General features: G+C 33.3%; 1 protein-coding gene across 1 annotated transcript; it reads left to right on the top strand.

Annotated features, from left to right (window-relative positions):
- Positions 1 to 9,763: 9,763 nt before the first annotated feature.
- On the top strand, positions 9,764 to 12,365 carry LOC143598323 (uncharacterized). The gene is made up of 9 exons (XM_077076562.1): positions 9,764 to 10,147; positions 10,412 to 10,625; positions 10,729 to 10,862; positions 10,937 to 11,049; positions 11,126 to 11,366; positions 11,496 to 11,651; positions 11,755 to 11,834; positions 12,013 to 12,062; positions 12,145 to 12,365. Exons 1-9 carry the CDS (start codon positions 9,764 to 9,766, stop codon positions 12,279 to 12,281), a joined length of 1,509 nt encoding a protein of 502 aa, XP_076932677.1. The 3' UTR covers positions 12,282 to 12,365.
- The last annotated feature ends 482 nt before the right edge of the window (positions 12,366 to 12,847 follow it).

The following is a 12,847-nucleotide window of genomic DNA, read 5'->3' as shown; positions in this document are numbered from 1 at the left end:
TGTTGTGTTTTGGCATTGACGGATTTATTTCTGTTGTTTCGTTTTGATGTCGTAACCCCATGCAAGTTAATTTCGCGTCGACTCACAACGCGTCCGTGGTTTAACGTTTTTACACGTGTTTTTTTGTTCGATTAAATGGCCCCGTCGTGAAGCGTGGGGTCCTAAATCCTAGTTGGTTAAAAAAAACACCCTTTTGAGAAGGATTTATGGTTTAAACCTTTTAAAAAATTATAGAAAAAAAATTATAACTCAAATAAAAAAAACGAAAAAAAAAGTAAAATAACACTAAAATGTTTCCCCCAACGTTCTCGTTAAAAAATATATATACATGCAAAAAAGATGTAATGTCGAAAAAAAGAACACGATGACGAAAATAAACAAAAAACACAATGATAAATAAAAAAAAGACATAATAGATTGCAAAATATAACACAATATTGAGTAAAATATACCGCAATATCAAGAAAAACATATGTGGTGTCAAGAAAAAAAAAGACACAATCGGCGACGAAAATAAACAAAAAATACAATGATAAATCAACAAACACAACAATTTTTTTTATCAACATTATGCCTTTTTTTTAACAAAGAAGACGGTGAAACATTTTACTTTTTTTTTTATTTATTTTTTGAGAGGGATTTTTTAGGCCACAAATCATTCCGATTCTTCCTATTTTTATCTCCCTTTGTAAAATAACTTAACTCATGTTACGTATATCCCTTTTATTAGTTACTTGTTGAACCGGGAATAATATAAATATACGTAGTGGTTTAATGTAGTGATTTAAAACAAGTTCACGTATTTAAAACGAGTTATCACATGTTCATTGGCTACATGCGACTCGGTATTAAGCTACAAAGCATAATTCAAATTAAAATTCAAGTATTTAGTAGCTTCTGATGACAAGACCCTATCCAACTACTTAGTTTGAATTACTTATAACATGATCGACTATGGATATTTAAATTTGTCAGGTTATTCATGAATTTAAACATAAGTCCTTGATTTAAATGATCGGTGACCAATAAAGAAAGTATGGTATCTCTTGAGTACCAGTTTGTTTTTGTTTTGTTTTTTTGTTTTTTTTTTTTTTGTTTAATTGAAAATATGTTGTCTTGATATGTTGATGAATTTGTTTGAAGTGAGTGTTTAAAGTTCAAACTTGGTTCCTTAAAATAGATAAACTATATTTGGGTAAATAATCTATGTTTATTCTTAAAATCTTTTAAAATTTGTGTGACTTTGTCTTATAAAATATTGTAAAATTAGTGTGCTTTTGTCTTATAAAATCGTGTGATTTGGAGATATTTTTATAATATTCTTATAGAATCATATTCATTTTGGTTTATCAGCCATGTTTCCCATATGGTAATCGAATCATGTGATTTACAGTATAATCATATTGTACTTTTGACTTGGCTTCTTTTCAACCACAGATCGTTGTTATATGCCTCGTGACATATAATCTTATTTTTTAAAAAGTGAATGCAAAGTTTTTTATATACATATGATCAAGTTGAAAATGGTGTCCAACCTCAAGTTTTAAGGGATGATTCTTCTTTTTCATACATAAACAAGTTTTGTGACCCCGCGTTGCTGGGCAGTCACTTTGAGCAGTTAATGGTAGCCTAAAATTGGCGAAGCCACCCCAAGTCATTTGTCACCAAGGGTTTCGAATTGGAATGTGGCAATGGTAGACAACAAAGCATGGTGCAAAGTAACCTCAACTTCCTTCAAAATACACTAATGTTCCCATATAATAACAGTAAAAACAAATGAAGACTAAGCATTAAACTAAATTAGTAAAAACAAAAGACAAGAAACATAATGAGTTAGTAAAAACAAAAGGCAATAAAGATAATAGTAGATCCAAGCCAGTAACGGTATGCGATAATAATCATGGGTCTAGATACTTCATCATAGCAGTTACGACCCTACCGCCACCAAGGCTACGAACCGGAACACATTAACGATAGGCAATAGACAATAATCACTATAGGCTCAGATGCGTGATCATCATAGCGTTTATCAACCAAGTCGACCAAGTCCACAGATACCTTTATTGTTGTACAAAACGGGTCAGGTCAGACTATGTGTCAGCTTAAATCAGATCCTGCAAGGAAGGAGAAGAATAAAGTATGAACTTTAATTTTTATAATAAGAGGTGTATTATGGCATACCTCTCATTTTTTTTAGTTCGATCACCCAAAATCTGTGTTTTCCAAATGCTCAAATTTGGGGGATGGCAAGCCATCACCACTTATCAGAAGCACCTCAGAATCTACCTGCCTAGAAGTTAATCAACTCGAATCAAGAAACCTCAGAGTTACGTATGATGTATTTATAGAAGTTACGTTCTTTTTTATGACATAAATACTCTCACGACCGGAAGACATAATCCAGCGAGCGTTTATACCACAAAAACGAAGCCGGCCACACCCATCCGGCACTCGGCTGAATCACCATGTCGCCACCGCCACCAAGGGTTCCGAATCGGAACTACGCAACGGCATACACAGGAGATTTAGAATTCATACAACAACGAAGAAGCCGGCCATGGTGAGGGCCAGTGAACCACCACACCACAGCCATAAACCGTTCGCAACCATCAAGGGTTCCAACTAACCCGGGGACCGGGGGGGTGATCGCATGGAGGAAACGAAACAGAGAAGATGAAGATTAATGAGAGGAATGAGATAATTCTAGGAATGGCAATAGGTCGGGTTTAAGTATTCCTAAACCCATACCCGATTATGAAAGCTCGTCCCAAACCCGTCGGGTTTTAATCGGGTAATTACCCATCGGGTTTTCCAATCGGGTTTCGGGTTTCTAATTGGGTTTTATCAAAATAACCATTTGGCATCCAAAACCCAAAACCCGTCGGGTTTCTATCGGTTTTGACAAAATATAACTAATCAATTACAAATAATGATTATCATAAAAATAAAATGTCTCAAATAATTGTCATAAAAAAGTTTCAATAAATAATATATTTACAATATTTTGAGTATACTACATATAAATATAAAAAAAGTTATGTTGGGTACATCGGGTATATAATCGGGTAAATGGGTCAATGTTATCGGTTATCGGGTATGTTGTAAATCTCAAACCCGTCCCAAACTCATGAAAAATTTTAAAACTAATCCCAAACCCTAACGGATCAAGTATTACCCGTCCCAATTATGTCGGGTTTCGGGTTTTCTCATCGGGTTCGAGTTTTATTACTATCCCTAGATGAGTCTGAGATAGATAGAGTAGAGTGTGGCTGAAAATTGAGATTATGAAAAGGACGATTTCACTTACATACAAGAATACTGGGTTTCATGAATAGTAGAATTTTAGAGACTGACAACTAAATAGTTTTTGATATATATATATATATATATATATATATATATATATATATGTATGTGTATATATATATATGTATGTATGTATATGTATATATATATAATGTTTTTCTACAAATGAGCATCATCGCTTTTGTTTATAAGTGATCAAGCCAATTCTTTTCATACATAAAACGTTTTTCCTAAGTTATGTGGAAAAATTTTGAAACATGAAAATGGATATCTTCATATAAGTTCTACTTTTGAAATATTTTTTAATCCTACTCAACATAAATTGCAAAATATGTAACTTAGCTTCATCTTATTCAAGTGTTTAATATATTGCAAATCCAGAAACACACGGTTTTGTTTTCTCCCGATGAGTTGCTTGCCCAGGCAAAATGCATCTTGGTAGGAAAGGTATCTGTCTCGTTATAAAGAAGGTTTCGTTCTACTCCCAAGCTGATGTAAGATATTATATATATAATTAAAAGGCGGATGGAAGTAGCCTCACAAACTTTACTGTAGCTCATTAGTACAAGTTGTCATGCTATGTATACAACCCCAATAAGCATCCCACTATGTAAGTCTGTTATAACACGTGTGCTAGACGTGTCCTCGTACACCACCTTCCATCTCTCCCTCTCTCTCTCCTTGTCATCACCATTTTTGAAGATCTTTGATCTCGCTTTCTCCTTGTCAAAGAAATCGGATTCATGCTTCGTTTGCGTCGTCTTCGTCGTTCTATTCGGTGGTTGTCGCAGGTAAGCTGCTTAGTTAATTTCCGTGGTTTGTGTGTTGCGTTTCGCTTATCAGATTTTCCATCTTCTTTATCCATGGTAAGTGTTATCTATGTTTGCTGACCCAAAATTTAAGGTTCTGGTTGTCGAATTGATGCTCTATTAGGTTAAATTAAAACCTTGTTACTTTGCTCCTGCTCACCTCTCTAAGTTTGTTCATCCATAAATTGAAGGTTTTGGTTGTTGAGTTGATGCTCAATTAGAATGCTCAAACTTTTGCTTCTGCCTTTTATAGGTTAGGATATGTTGTATAATTACACTTATCTACACAGTTACTGTCACAACCAAAATAGTGCTTAAACCATTAATCTTAATCGAAAACTATTAATTTTGCAAACTAAAATTACAACATAAATATTCCCAGCTTAAAGTCTAAAACACACTAATCTTGGAACTGTAAGGAAGGGCTTCAAATACTTCTCTCATAGTGGTGGAACTGAAACATGTTTGCAAATGGTGATTTAAAAATCTGAATGCTGAGGATTTTGTCCATGAATATTAGAATGCCACTCACAGGATAAACCCGTTTAGTTAAATTAGCTAAATAGGCGGAACAAAACAATGCGTCATTTAGGCAAACGGGTTAAATACAACAACAACAACAACAACAAAAAATGATCCGTTAACTTAAACGGATTAAACAGGCCAATCCTCACAGATGTTTAGTTAAACAGATCTAACACGTAAAACCCTGCACAACCTGTTTAACTAAGCGGGCAAAAGAGGCAAACCCCTAAATGAGTAACGATTAAACCTGAGACGACCGTTTAACTTAACATAGATAATATGTTCAATCAGAAAGACGAAATGGGCCAACGAAACAAAACTTATTCAACTAAACAGGTTAAATAACTCTTAAGGGTCTAACATACACTCAGGTAACAAAACCTATCCAATGTGACTTGGTCTAATGTCAAAGTTAACTGTAAAGCTAGCTACTTTTTTTGGTTTTGAAGCTAGATCATACATAAGATTATATGTGTTTACTAATAATGGAAGTAGTTGATAAATGATAACATGTTGCAGGTTAGTTTTTTTACGTTTGCTAATAATATTAGAGAGTATATTGGCTCAATTAGGGTTCTATTTACTTATTACCAAATTGATCAATCGTGAAACTTAAATTCTGTGGTTTGTTACGCTCATTATAATTAGTCACTAACCAAAAATGCTTTCTGTGGTTTTGTTAGGCTTACTATAATTAGTCACTAACAAAAAAAAATGCTTACTGGACACGTACTGCGTGGTTTCTATAACCGAAAGACACGTCCGATGTACTTGCAGTTTTCTATAATGATGTAATGGAAGAAGCATCCATGCTAACGCAAGAAACGCAGGCTATGAAACAAGCCACTCTTAACCCCTTTTGATCATTTATTGAAGAAGAAAACTCATTTTTGTAGAATATAAACAACGAACTGAACTATGGAATGAAACAAGAATTGGCTTGATGAACAAAGCCAACAAGAAGGAGCCTTGTAACTGTGGAATGAAGCCCAAAGACTTGGCTTGGAAATATATATGTATGTAAAGACCACTTCATATTTTGAACTTAAATATATATGTACGAAACCAGGTTCTAATTTAACAACGATATGGCTATTGTATCATACGAATGACAACACACAAAAATAAAACAGGACGATGACTTGGCCTGCGGCAACGCGCAGGTACAGCTACTAGTTACACTTGAATTATCAAATTGAGGTGCACGTTAAAAAAATTATATATTTTTATGTTTTAAATTTATAATACACGTTTATTGGGCTTTCTCTTTTCTAACTAGCGTTCTCCTTGTCGTTGCATTTGGGCTTGCTCTTGGGTTCCATGGAATGTGTCTTATTTGACCCATAAATCCCCTTTGTATTGATTATGTGAGCTAATTTCCAAGTTGTAAAGATATCATAATTTCCTCTCTTTCCTAGAAAAACACAGCGTAGAGAATTCAAATGAGTGATTATACAAACGGTAGTAATTATATAACAACCTCAAAATAGTAATTATGTGCTCTTGAACTTTTACCATTTGTACACGATAACACCAATGTTAGAAATAAATTTAAACGAAGTATTCTTACATTCTAGGTTAAAGATAACATGAAATTATGATCCCAGAACATTGTTGCTGCTTTTAGTAGTGGACTATAAGATAGAAAATCAATTTGCCCATTTTGTTTTTACTTAAGTTTTTTTACTTTGCCAGATTTGGTGTATATACACTATACAGTTAACATAATTATTTAAAGTATCTATTAGAAAGCATTCATTTCAAACCTCCGATAGATTCCAAAGTGTTAGTGTTATCGTCAGACCAACGCTTTAGGCCTCCAGTTTTAGGCCTTCATTTTTAATAGGGTTTATGAATTATAGGTCTTTGAAAGTAAATTTTTCTTAGAATTAGTAACTCACTAATGTGTCATAAGCTAAGGAGGAATGTCTCATATCTATTGTCATTACATAGTATTCATATTCCATAGTTTTTAGATACTCACTAGCGCACGGGGTGCAAACGAGTCGAGCCCGAGCTCGACTAAGCTCGAGCTCGGCTCGTTTAACTTATATGGAGCTCGAGTTCGGCTCCTGAGTAGATTTTCAAGCTCGAGTTCGGCTCAGGCTCGGCTCGTTTATATTTATTAATTTATTTTTTATATTTATAATTATATATATATGTGTGTGTGTGTGTGTGTGTGTGTGTTTCATTATAATTTTATGCATAAAATAATGTATATTATTTAGTTATTTTTTCATAACATTATATATATTAAATATATATTAAATATATATATATATGGCAGGCTCGTTTAGGCTCGCGAGCCGGCTCGAGCTCGATAAATGAAGCTCTGGCTCGGGCTCGTTTATTAAACAAGCTTACTTTTAGGCTCGAGCTTGGGCTCGATTAAGCTCGGCTCGATCGAGCTTTTTTACGAGCCGAACTTGAGTAGCTCGCGAATAACTCGGCTTGTTTGCACCCCTACTAGTAGTGCTATACACATAAAAAAAAGTAAGAAAATAAGAAATGTCTCAACGTTTTATTTAGTTTTAGACCTTCGTATATGTTTGATACTTCGTTGGAAAAGAGAGTGTGGGTAATGTGTTTTCCTACAGAGCATCGACAAGAGTTTCTGAGAGATCATTAACAGGCTTAACAATGATGGATTGCCGACGGATCATAGAAATTATTACCATGACAGTTTCACGGAAGGGTTAGTGACATATTTTCATGGACAAATTAACAAGAAGTGTACAGTCAAATAAGAAACTATTAGCACAACCACTTCAACCCAACTAACAATTCAATTTAAAGTTATTTGCTATTCTCGATGTTACAAAAATGACCCTTCTAGATTTACAATTGGCATCTACTTTCAAGAACCATACTAACACATAACATTATTAGGAATATGTATAATAAAAATTTCTGATAGATTCACCGATGGATCACCCATCTAACTAAGATAGTTCCCGACAATGTAAAAGTCCGAGAAAGGATCGAAAACGATTTGAAATTTCATCTTCAAATAGTGAGGCGATTCATCGATGATATATTTGTAATACATTGAACTCACCCAACAACAAATGAAAAGTCTGGTGCGAGATCTTATCTAAAGTCTAATCTGAAACTGACGTTGGTAATCCGTCGCCAATACTCTGTAAGTAATCAATAACAAATTATTGCTCACAAAATTCCAGTATTTCTCTCTACTTGGAGTGTTTTTCTCTTCATGATGGTAATTCGTCAGTAATTACCAACTTATCCGTGACGAACCTTAAAAATTATTTTTGATTTTGTGTTTTTCCATTGCTAACACAACAAAGATTTACCTGTCGGTGAAAACTCATTTGCTAGTAGTTATAGATATGTCAAAAAAGATTATCAACAGATCATATTCATCTAACTATTTAAAGGTACATATTTAATTATAGTTTAGGCTGGTTGTTATCAAAATTCGTTATTAATTCGTTACGCGTAATTTGAATTTTATTGCAAACGTTTACCTTGTCAATGATAGTTGATGATTTGTCATCTTTGATTGATAAAGCCTAACCCAACTTGGTGGATGAATATTTTGCTGGGCAATCACGATCTACAAGTCACATTTTCTGATTCTTTTTTTATATAATTTACAACCTATCATAACACATATAAACATTTTAAGGATAAATCGTTATACCATTTTTTTTTTACAAAACTAAATTGATCGAACTCTTGAGTGGATGGAGATTTTTTTAAAATGCTCCATTTGTGATTGTGTGTCACTGTACCATGTTTTGCACGAATCACTCCATCGAAATAATTCCTAAAAAGACGGGCACAAGAAATATTGTTCACCACTTTACTTTAAATTATTTTTAATTATATTTCTTCAGAAACTTTACTTTGGGTATTCGAGGTCGGGCTCAGGTTGGTGTCGGCTTCACTCGGGTTGGTCAATAACACCACCACTAACCCTTTTGGTAGAGGGTTCTGCTTGGATATTTGGATATGAGAACCCAATGATAAATGTTGTCCGTTTTGAAAGGTCATCTAACCGTTAAATTTATAAATAAATTAATAAATAATATTTTTCACCAATAAATAAACATTCACATACCTAATTTTTTTAATCAATATAAAAAAAAACCTACTTCAGATGTAGTTTAATTAAATATTTAAGTATTTTTTAAAAATTAAAAAGTATTGTTTTTTATTATTTGTATTTGAATTAATGAATATTATGTTTATTTTATTTAATGTATATATATGATTTTAAATATATAAATTAAATTTTATTTTAAAAATCAATTTAAAAAAATGTTTCTCCATATTTTTTTTCATAATTTCTAGTTCCACATATCTATAATAAATCTTTATAATCTTCATGCACTTTATACTTTTGACATTACTTTTGACATGATACTTTCTCATTGATTGAACCAAGTCATATTTGAATTCGGTTCCCAAGCATATTAGTATCCAATCAAAATTTTCAATTTTGTTTTCGAATCAAATTCTATTTTAAAACTTATAAAGCAGTTCTTATATACGAGTTGATTTATATATTTTATATTATTTATTTTCCTATTTTTAATTTATATGAATCCATCCAGAATCAAATTCACAATTTTGAATTTAATCTGTTTCAGGAATTCACTTTTAAAGAACTAAGATTCGAATAATCTGAATAGCTAATTAAGTCAATAAGCAATCCTCATAATAGCAAGGCGATGTAAAATTTTTACATAAACTAATAAATTATAAAAGTGTTGAGTAGTAACAATTAACATTACAAACATATAAAACCGGTAATTGCCATCATTTATAATAATAAAACAAATGAGTAAAAATAAACTTGTTGGTAAGGATGTGCAGAAGATATAATTAGTTAAGATGGTTGTTATAAACCCCAGTTAATACGCTAAGATTTAATTGACGTTGAACCATAAAGAATATATTTACACTTTCAATCCCACCTTCACGCACTAAAATAATATTAAGTTAAGACAAGTTAGTTTATTTCCAAGCATTATTTATATTCCAAAATCTAGTTTGAATACATCAATATGAAAATGAAAATAAACCATTATAAATACTACATTAGCTTCCTCAAAATTTTATGTCTCATTAGAAGTCATACTCTCATGACTCAAACCATGAGATTCGTCCTCCAATGTCTTGTGCTATTTGAGGTCACCTTGGCCCCGATCACAACCATCAGTGCACCCAAGAAGACTCCACCACTAAGTCCGGTCAACCCGTTACTAAAAGACCCGACCCGTGTTTCGGCCGCGGCTTCTAATGACTTTGAAACTTTTTTCTATAATCAAGCACTTGACCACTTCAACTACCAGCCGGAAAGTTATGCCAAGTTTCAACAAAGGTATATGATGAACTCTAAATGGTGGGGTGGTGCGAACACGAGTTCACCAATCTTCGCGTATCTTGGCGCCGAACAACCCGTCGACCTAGACGTTGCATTCACCGGGTTCCTTACTGAAAACGCTCCACGTTTTAAGGCTCTTGTGGTCTACTTGGAGGTGTGCAGTAGAGTTTATGTTTCTTTTTTAAGACGAAATATATTAAAACCAAAACTAAAACCTCTTAGCCACTAGCTAAGAACCAAATGCATGACATACATTATGGTTATATGTGTTAGGACTTGTTAACCTATTTAGACCGACTTAAAAGTATAGTTACGCTCTTTTAGTCTATTTTGAAGTATATGCAATATTATTTAATTTTTCTTGTTATAACTTAGTGTTTATGTAACCTATTTTTTTTCTTTTAATTTGTGTTACTAGCATCGTTTTTATGGAGAATCAAATCCGGTCGGGTTAAAGGGTAGACCCGAATCCATAGACGCCATGAAAGAATCGCTGAAAAACAAGACGATTCGTGGATATTTTAACTCGGCCCAAGCGTTAGCAGATTATGCCGAGTTATTGCTTCATATCAAAAATAAACTACATGCACACAATTCTCCTATTATTGTTATCGGAGGGTCATATGGTGGGAGTAAGTCACTTAACCTTAAAAACATATATAACATATATCAAATGTTTCATTATTTAACTTGTGACAATGCTTTAAATTATCGCTATAAAATCATTTGTTTTAGTGCTCGCATCGTGGTTTCGTCTCAAGTATCCGCATATCGCACTTGGGGCTCTTGCTTCATCGGCTCCCATTCTATACTTCGACGGTCTAACACCTCAAGATGGTTATTATTCAATCGTTACCAAAGATTTCAAGGTTAAAAATCGAGTTATAAAAATAATGTTTGTAAGCAAATCGTGTTATGTTGAGCTAACTGTTTATGTGTTTAGGAAGCGAGCGAAAATTGTTACAAGACTATAAGGCGATCATGGCATGAGCTCGATAAAGTTGCTTCGATGCCGAATGGTCTTGCTATTCTCTCCCAAAAATTCAAAACTTGCTCGTAAGTAATCATAATATATTCATTTGACTATTATGGGCTTAAGTTAATTATCTTGTTTACCTATTCATTTGTTAAGGCCATTAAAGGATTATTTTGAGCTTGGGGACTACTTAGACTCTATGTACGCTGGGGCAGCTCAATATAATGCTCCACCAAATTATTCAACGACCAAAATTTGTCAAGCCATCGATGGAACAAGCAATGCCACCGATATTCTTGATCGTATATTCGCCGGGCTTGTTGCTTATCAACCGGGTAGACCATGTTACGACATCACACAGGAAGTTAGTCAAACATCCATTGGATGGCAATGGCAAGTAAGTAATTTCATACATTAGATAGTTATATATATAAATACTAATTAAGCTATGAAAATTTATTAATTGCTTTATATTTTATAAAATATTACGAATTTATTCACAAACTAAACTTTTCCCTTACGTTAGTCTTGTAGTGAGATGGTGATGCCCGTTGGTGTAACTAGTAATGATAGCATGTTCCCGAGGTCGCCTTTTGACGCGAAAAGATACAACAACGACTGTCACAAAATGTTTGGTGTTATGCCTCGACCGCATTGGACTACAACATATTATGGCGGTCAGGTAACTGTTTTCTTTTTTGAACATATATTTACATATGTAGTGTTAGTTTGATCTATTGCGCAGGTTATATGACTGAATGTCCATTTTGTATACAACATTGTAGGACATAAGGCTGATACTTAGCAAGTTTGGAAGTAACATCATTTTCTCTAATGGTTTAAGAGATCCATATAGCAGTGGAGGGTATATATGAACATAAAACTTATGTTTGTTTTTTTTAATATATAATATATATGTATGGGTATATTGTGACATGCCTTAAAGTCATAAATCCCTAGCATGCCGAAAAAGGGCACGTGCCTTTGATCAAATGTATATATGATGTGAACTGTGATGGTATCTTCTCTTTACGTTGTTGCAGAGTGTTAGAAGATATTTCAGAGTCCATACTTGCCATCAAAACAACTAATGGTATGTTTCGATAAGATTCATATTATGACGATGACTTGTGCTTTAAGCTAAAGCTTCGATTTGGTTGATTTGGAACTTGCAGGTTCACATTGCTTGGACATATCATACTCGATGAAGACTGATCCCGAGTGGTTGGTTACTCAGCGAAAACAGGAAGTGAAGATCATTAACCAATGGCTTAGAAAATACTACCAAAATCTTCGTTTATTAAAGCGATGATCTACGTCATTTAGAGCAATATAGCATGTTTAATTTTGAGACTGTTCAAATTAATAATCTGACTTTATTTAAAATTAAATATTATTGAAGACAGTTTATCCACTTGGATACATTACGTACGATTGCAATGTTGTGCATATATCAACTTTATATGAAACAAATGCTCGTCTTTTTTTATGAACACATAGTATTTTTGGTGGTGCACTATAATTGGAAGGCAACATATGGTTGTGGGTTGTGCTAAGAGATAAGATTGATGGCCATGAGCATGCCTCTTTACCTTTAACTGTTCATGTATAATTGTAAGTGTATTTGCAATGTATACTTTTTATTGTTATAAACTAATTTGCTATAGCAATAGTAACGGGAGACATATAATTTATATAAATCTTTAAAATTAATTTATTAGAGCCGGGGGTCTCTCTGAAAGTAGAATCTCTATTCTTCTAGATAGATGTATGTATGGTTTGTCAACATTTCATCCTTCATAGACTTTACCAATAGCTTTGCTATGATGGTTGTTTCTTATCAAAAAGTGAGTACCATATTTGATTCTAGTCTTACAG

Source organism: Bidens hawaiensis, unplaced genomic scaffold (genome assembly GCF_021521415.1).
Source record: "Bidens hawaiensis isolate Kalapana, Puna unplaced genomic scaffold, B.hawaiensis_p1.1 tig00049939_1, whole genome shotgun sequence".
Taxonomy (NCBI): domain Eukaryota; kingdom Viridiplantae; phylum Streptophyta; class Magnoliopsida; order Asterales; family Asteraceae; genus Bidens; species Bidens hawaiensis.
This window is presented reverse-complemented; position numbering and strand designations above follow the sequence as displayed.

Excerpts from the sequence above, each read along its gene's own strand:
- LOC143598323 (XM_077076562.1), top strand. The coding sequence starts at position 9,764 with ATGAGATTCGTCCTCCAATGTCTTGTGCTATTTGAGGTCACCTTGGCC. Across the intron at positions 10,148-10,411 it reads CTCTTGTGGTCTACTTGGAG|CATCGTTTTTATGGAGAATC; the intron begins GTGTGCAGTAGA and ends TTGTGTTACTAG. Across the intron at positions 11,050-11,125 it reads CAAAAATTCAAAACTTGCTC|GCCATTAAAGGATTATTTTG; the intron begins GTAAGTAATCAT and ends TCATTTGTTAAG.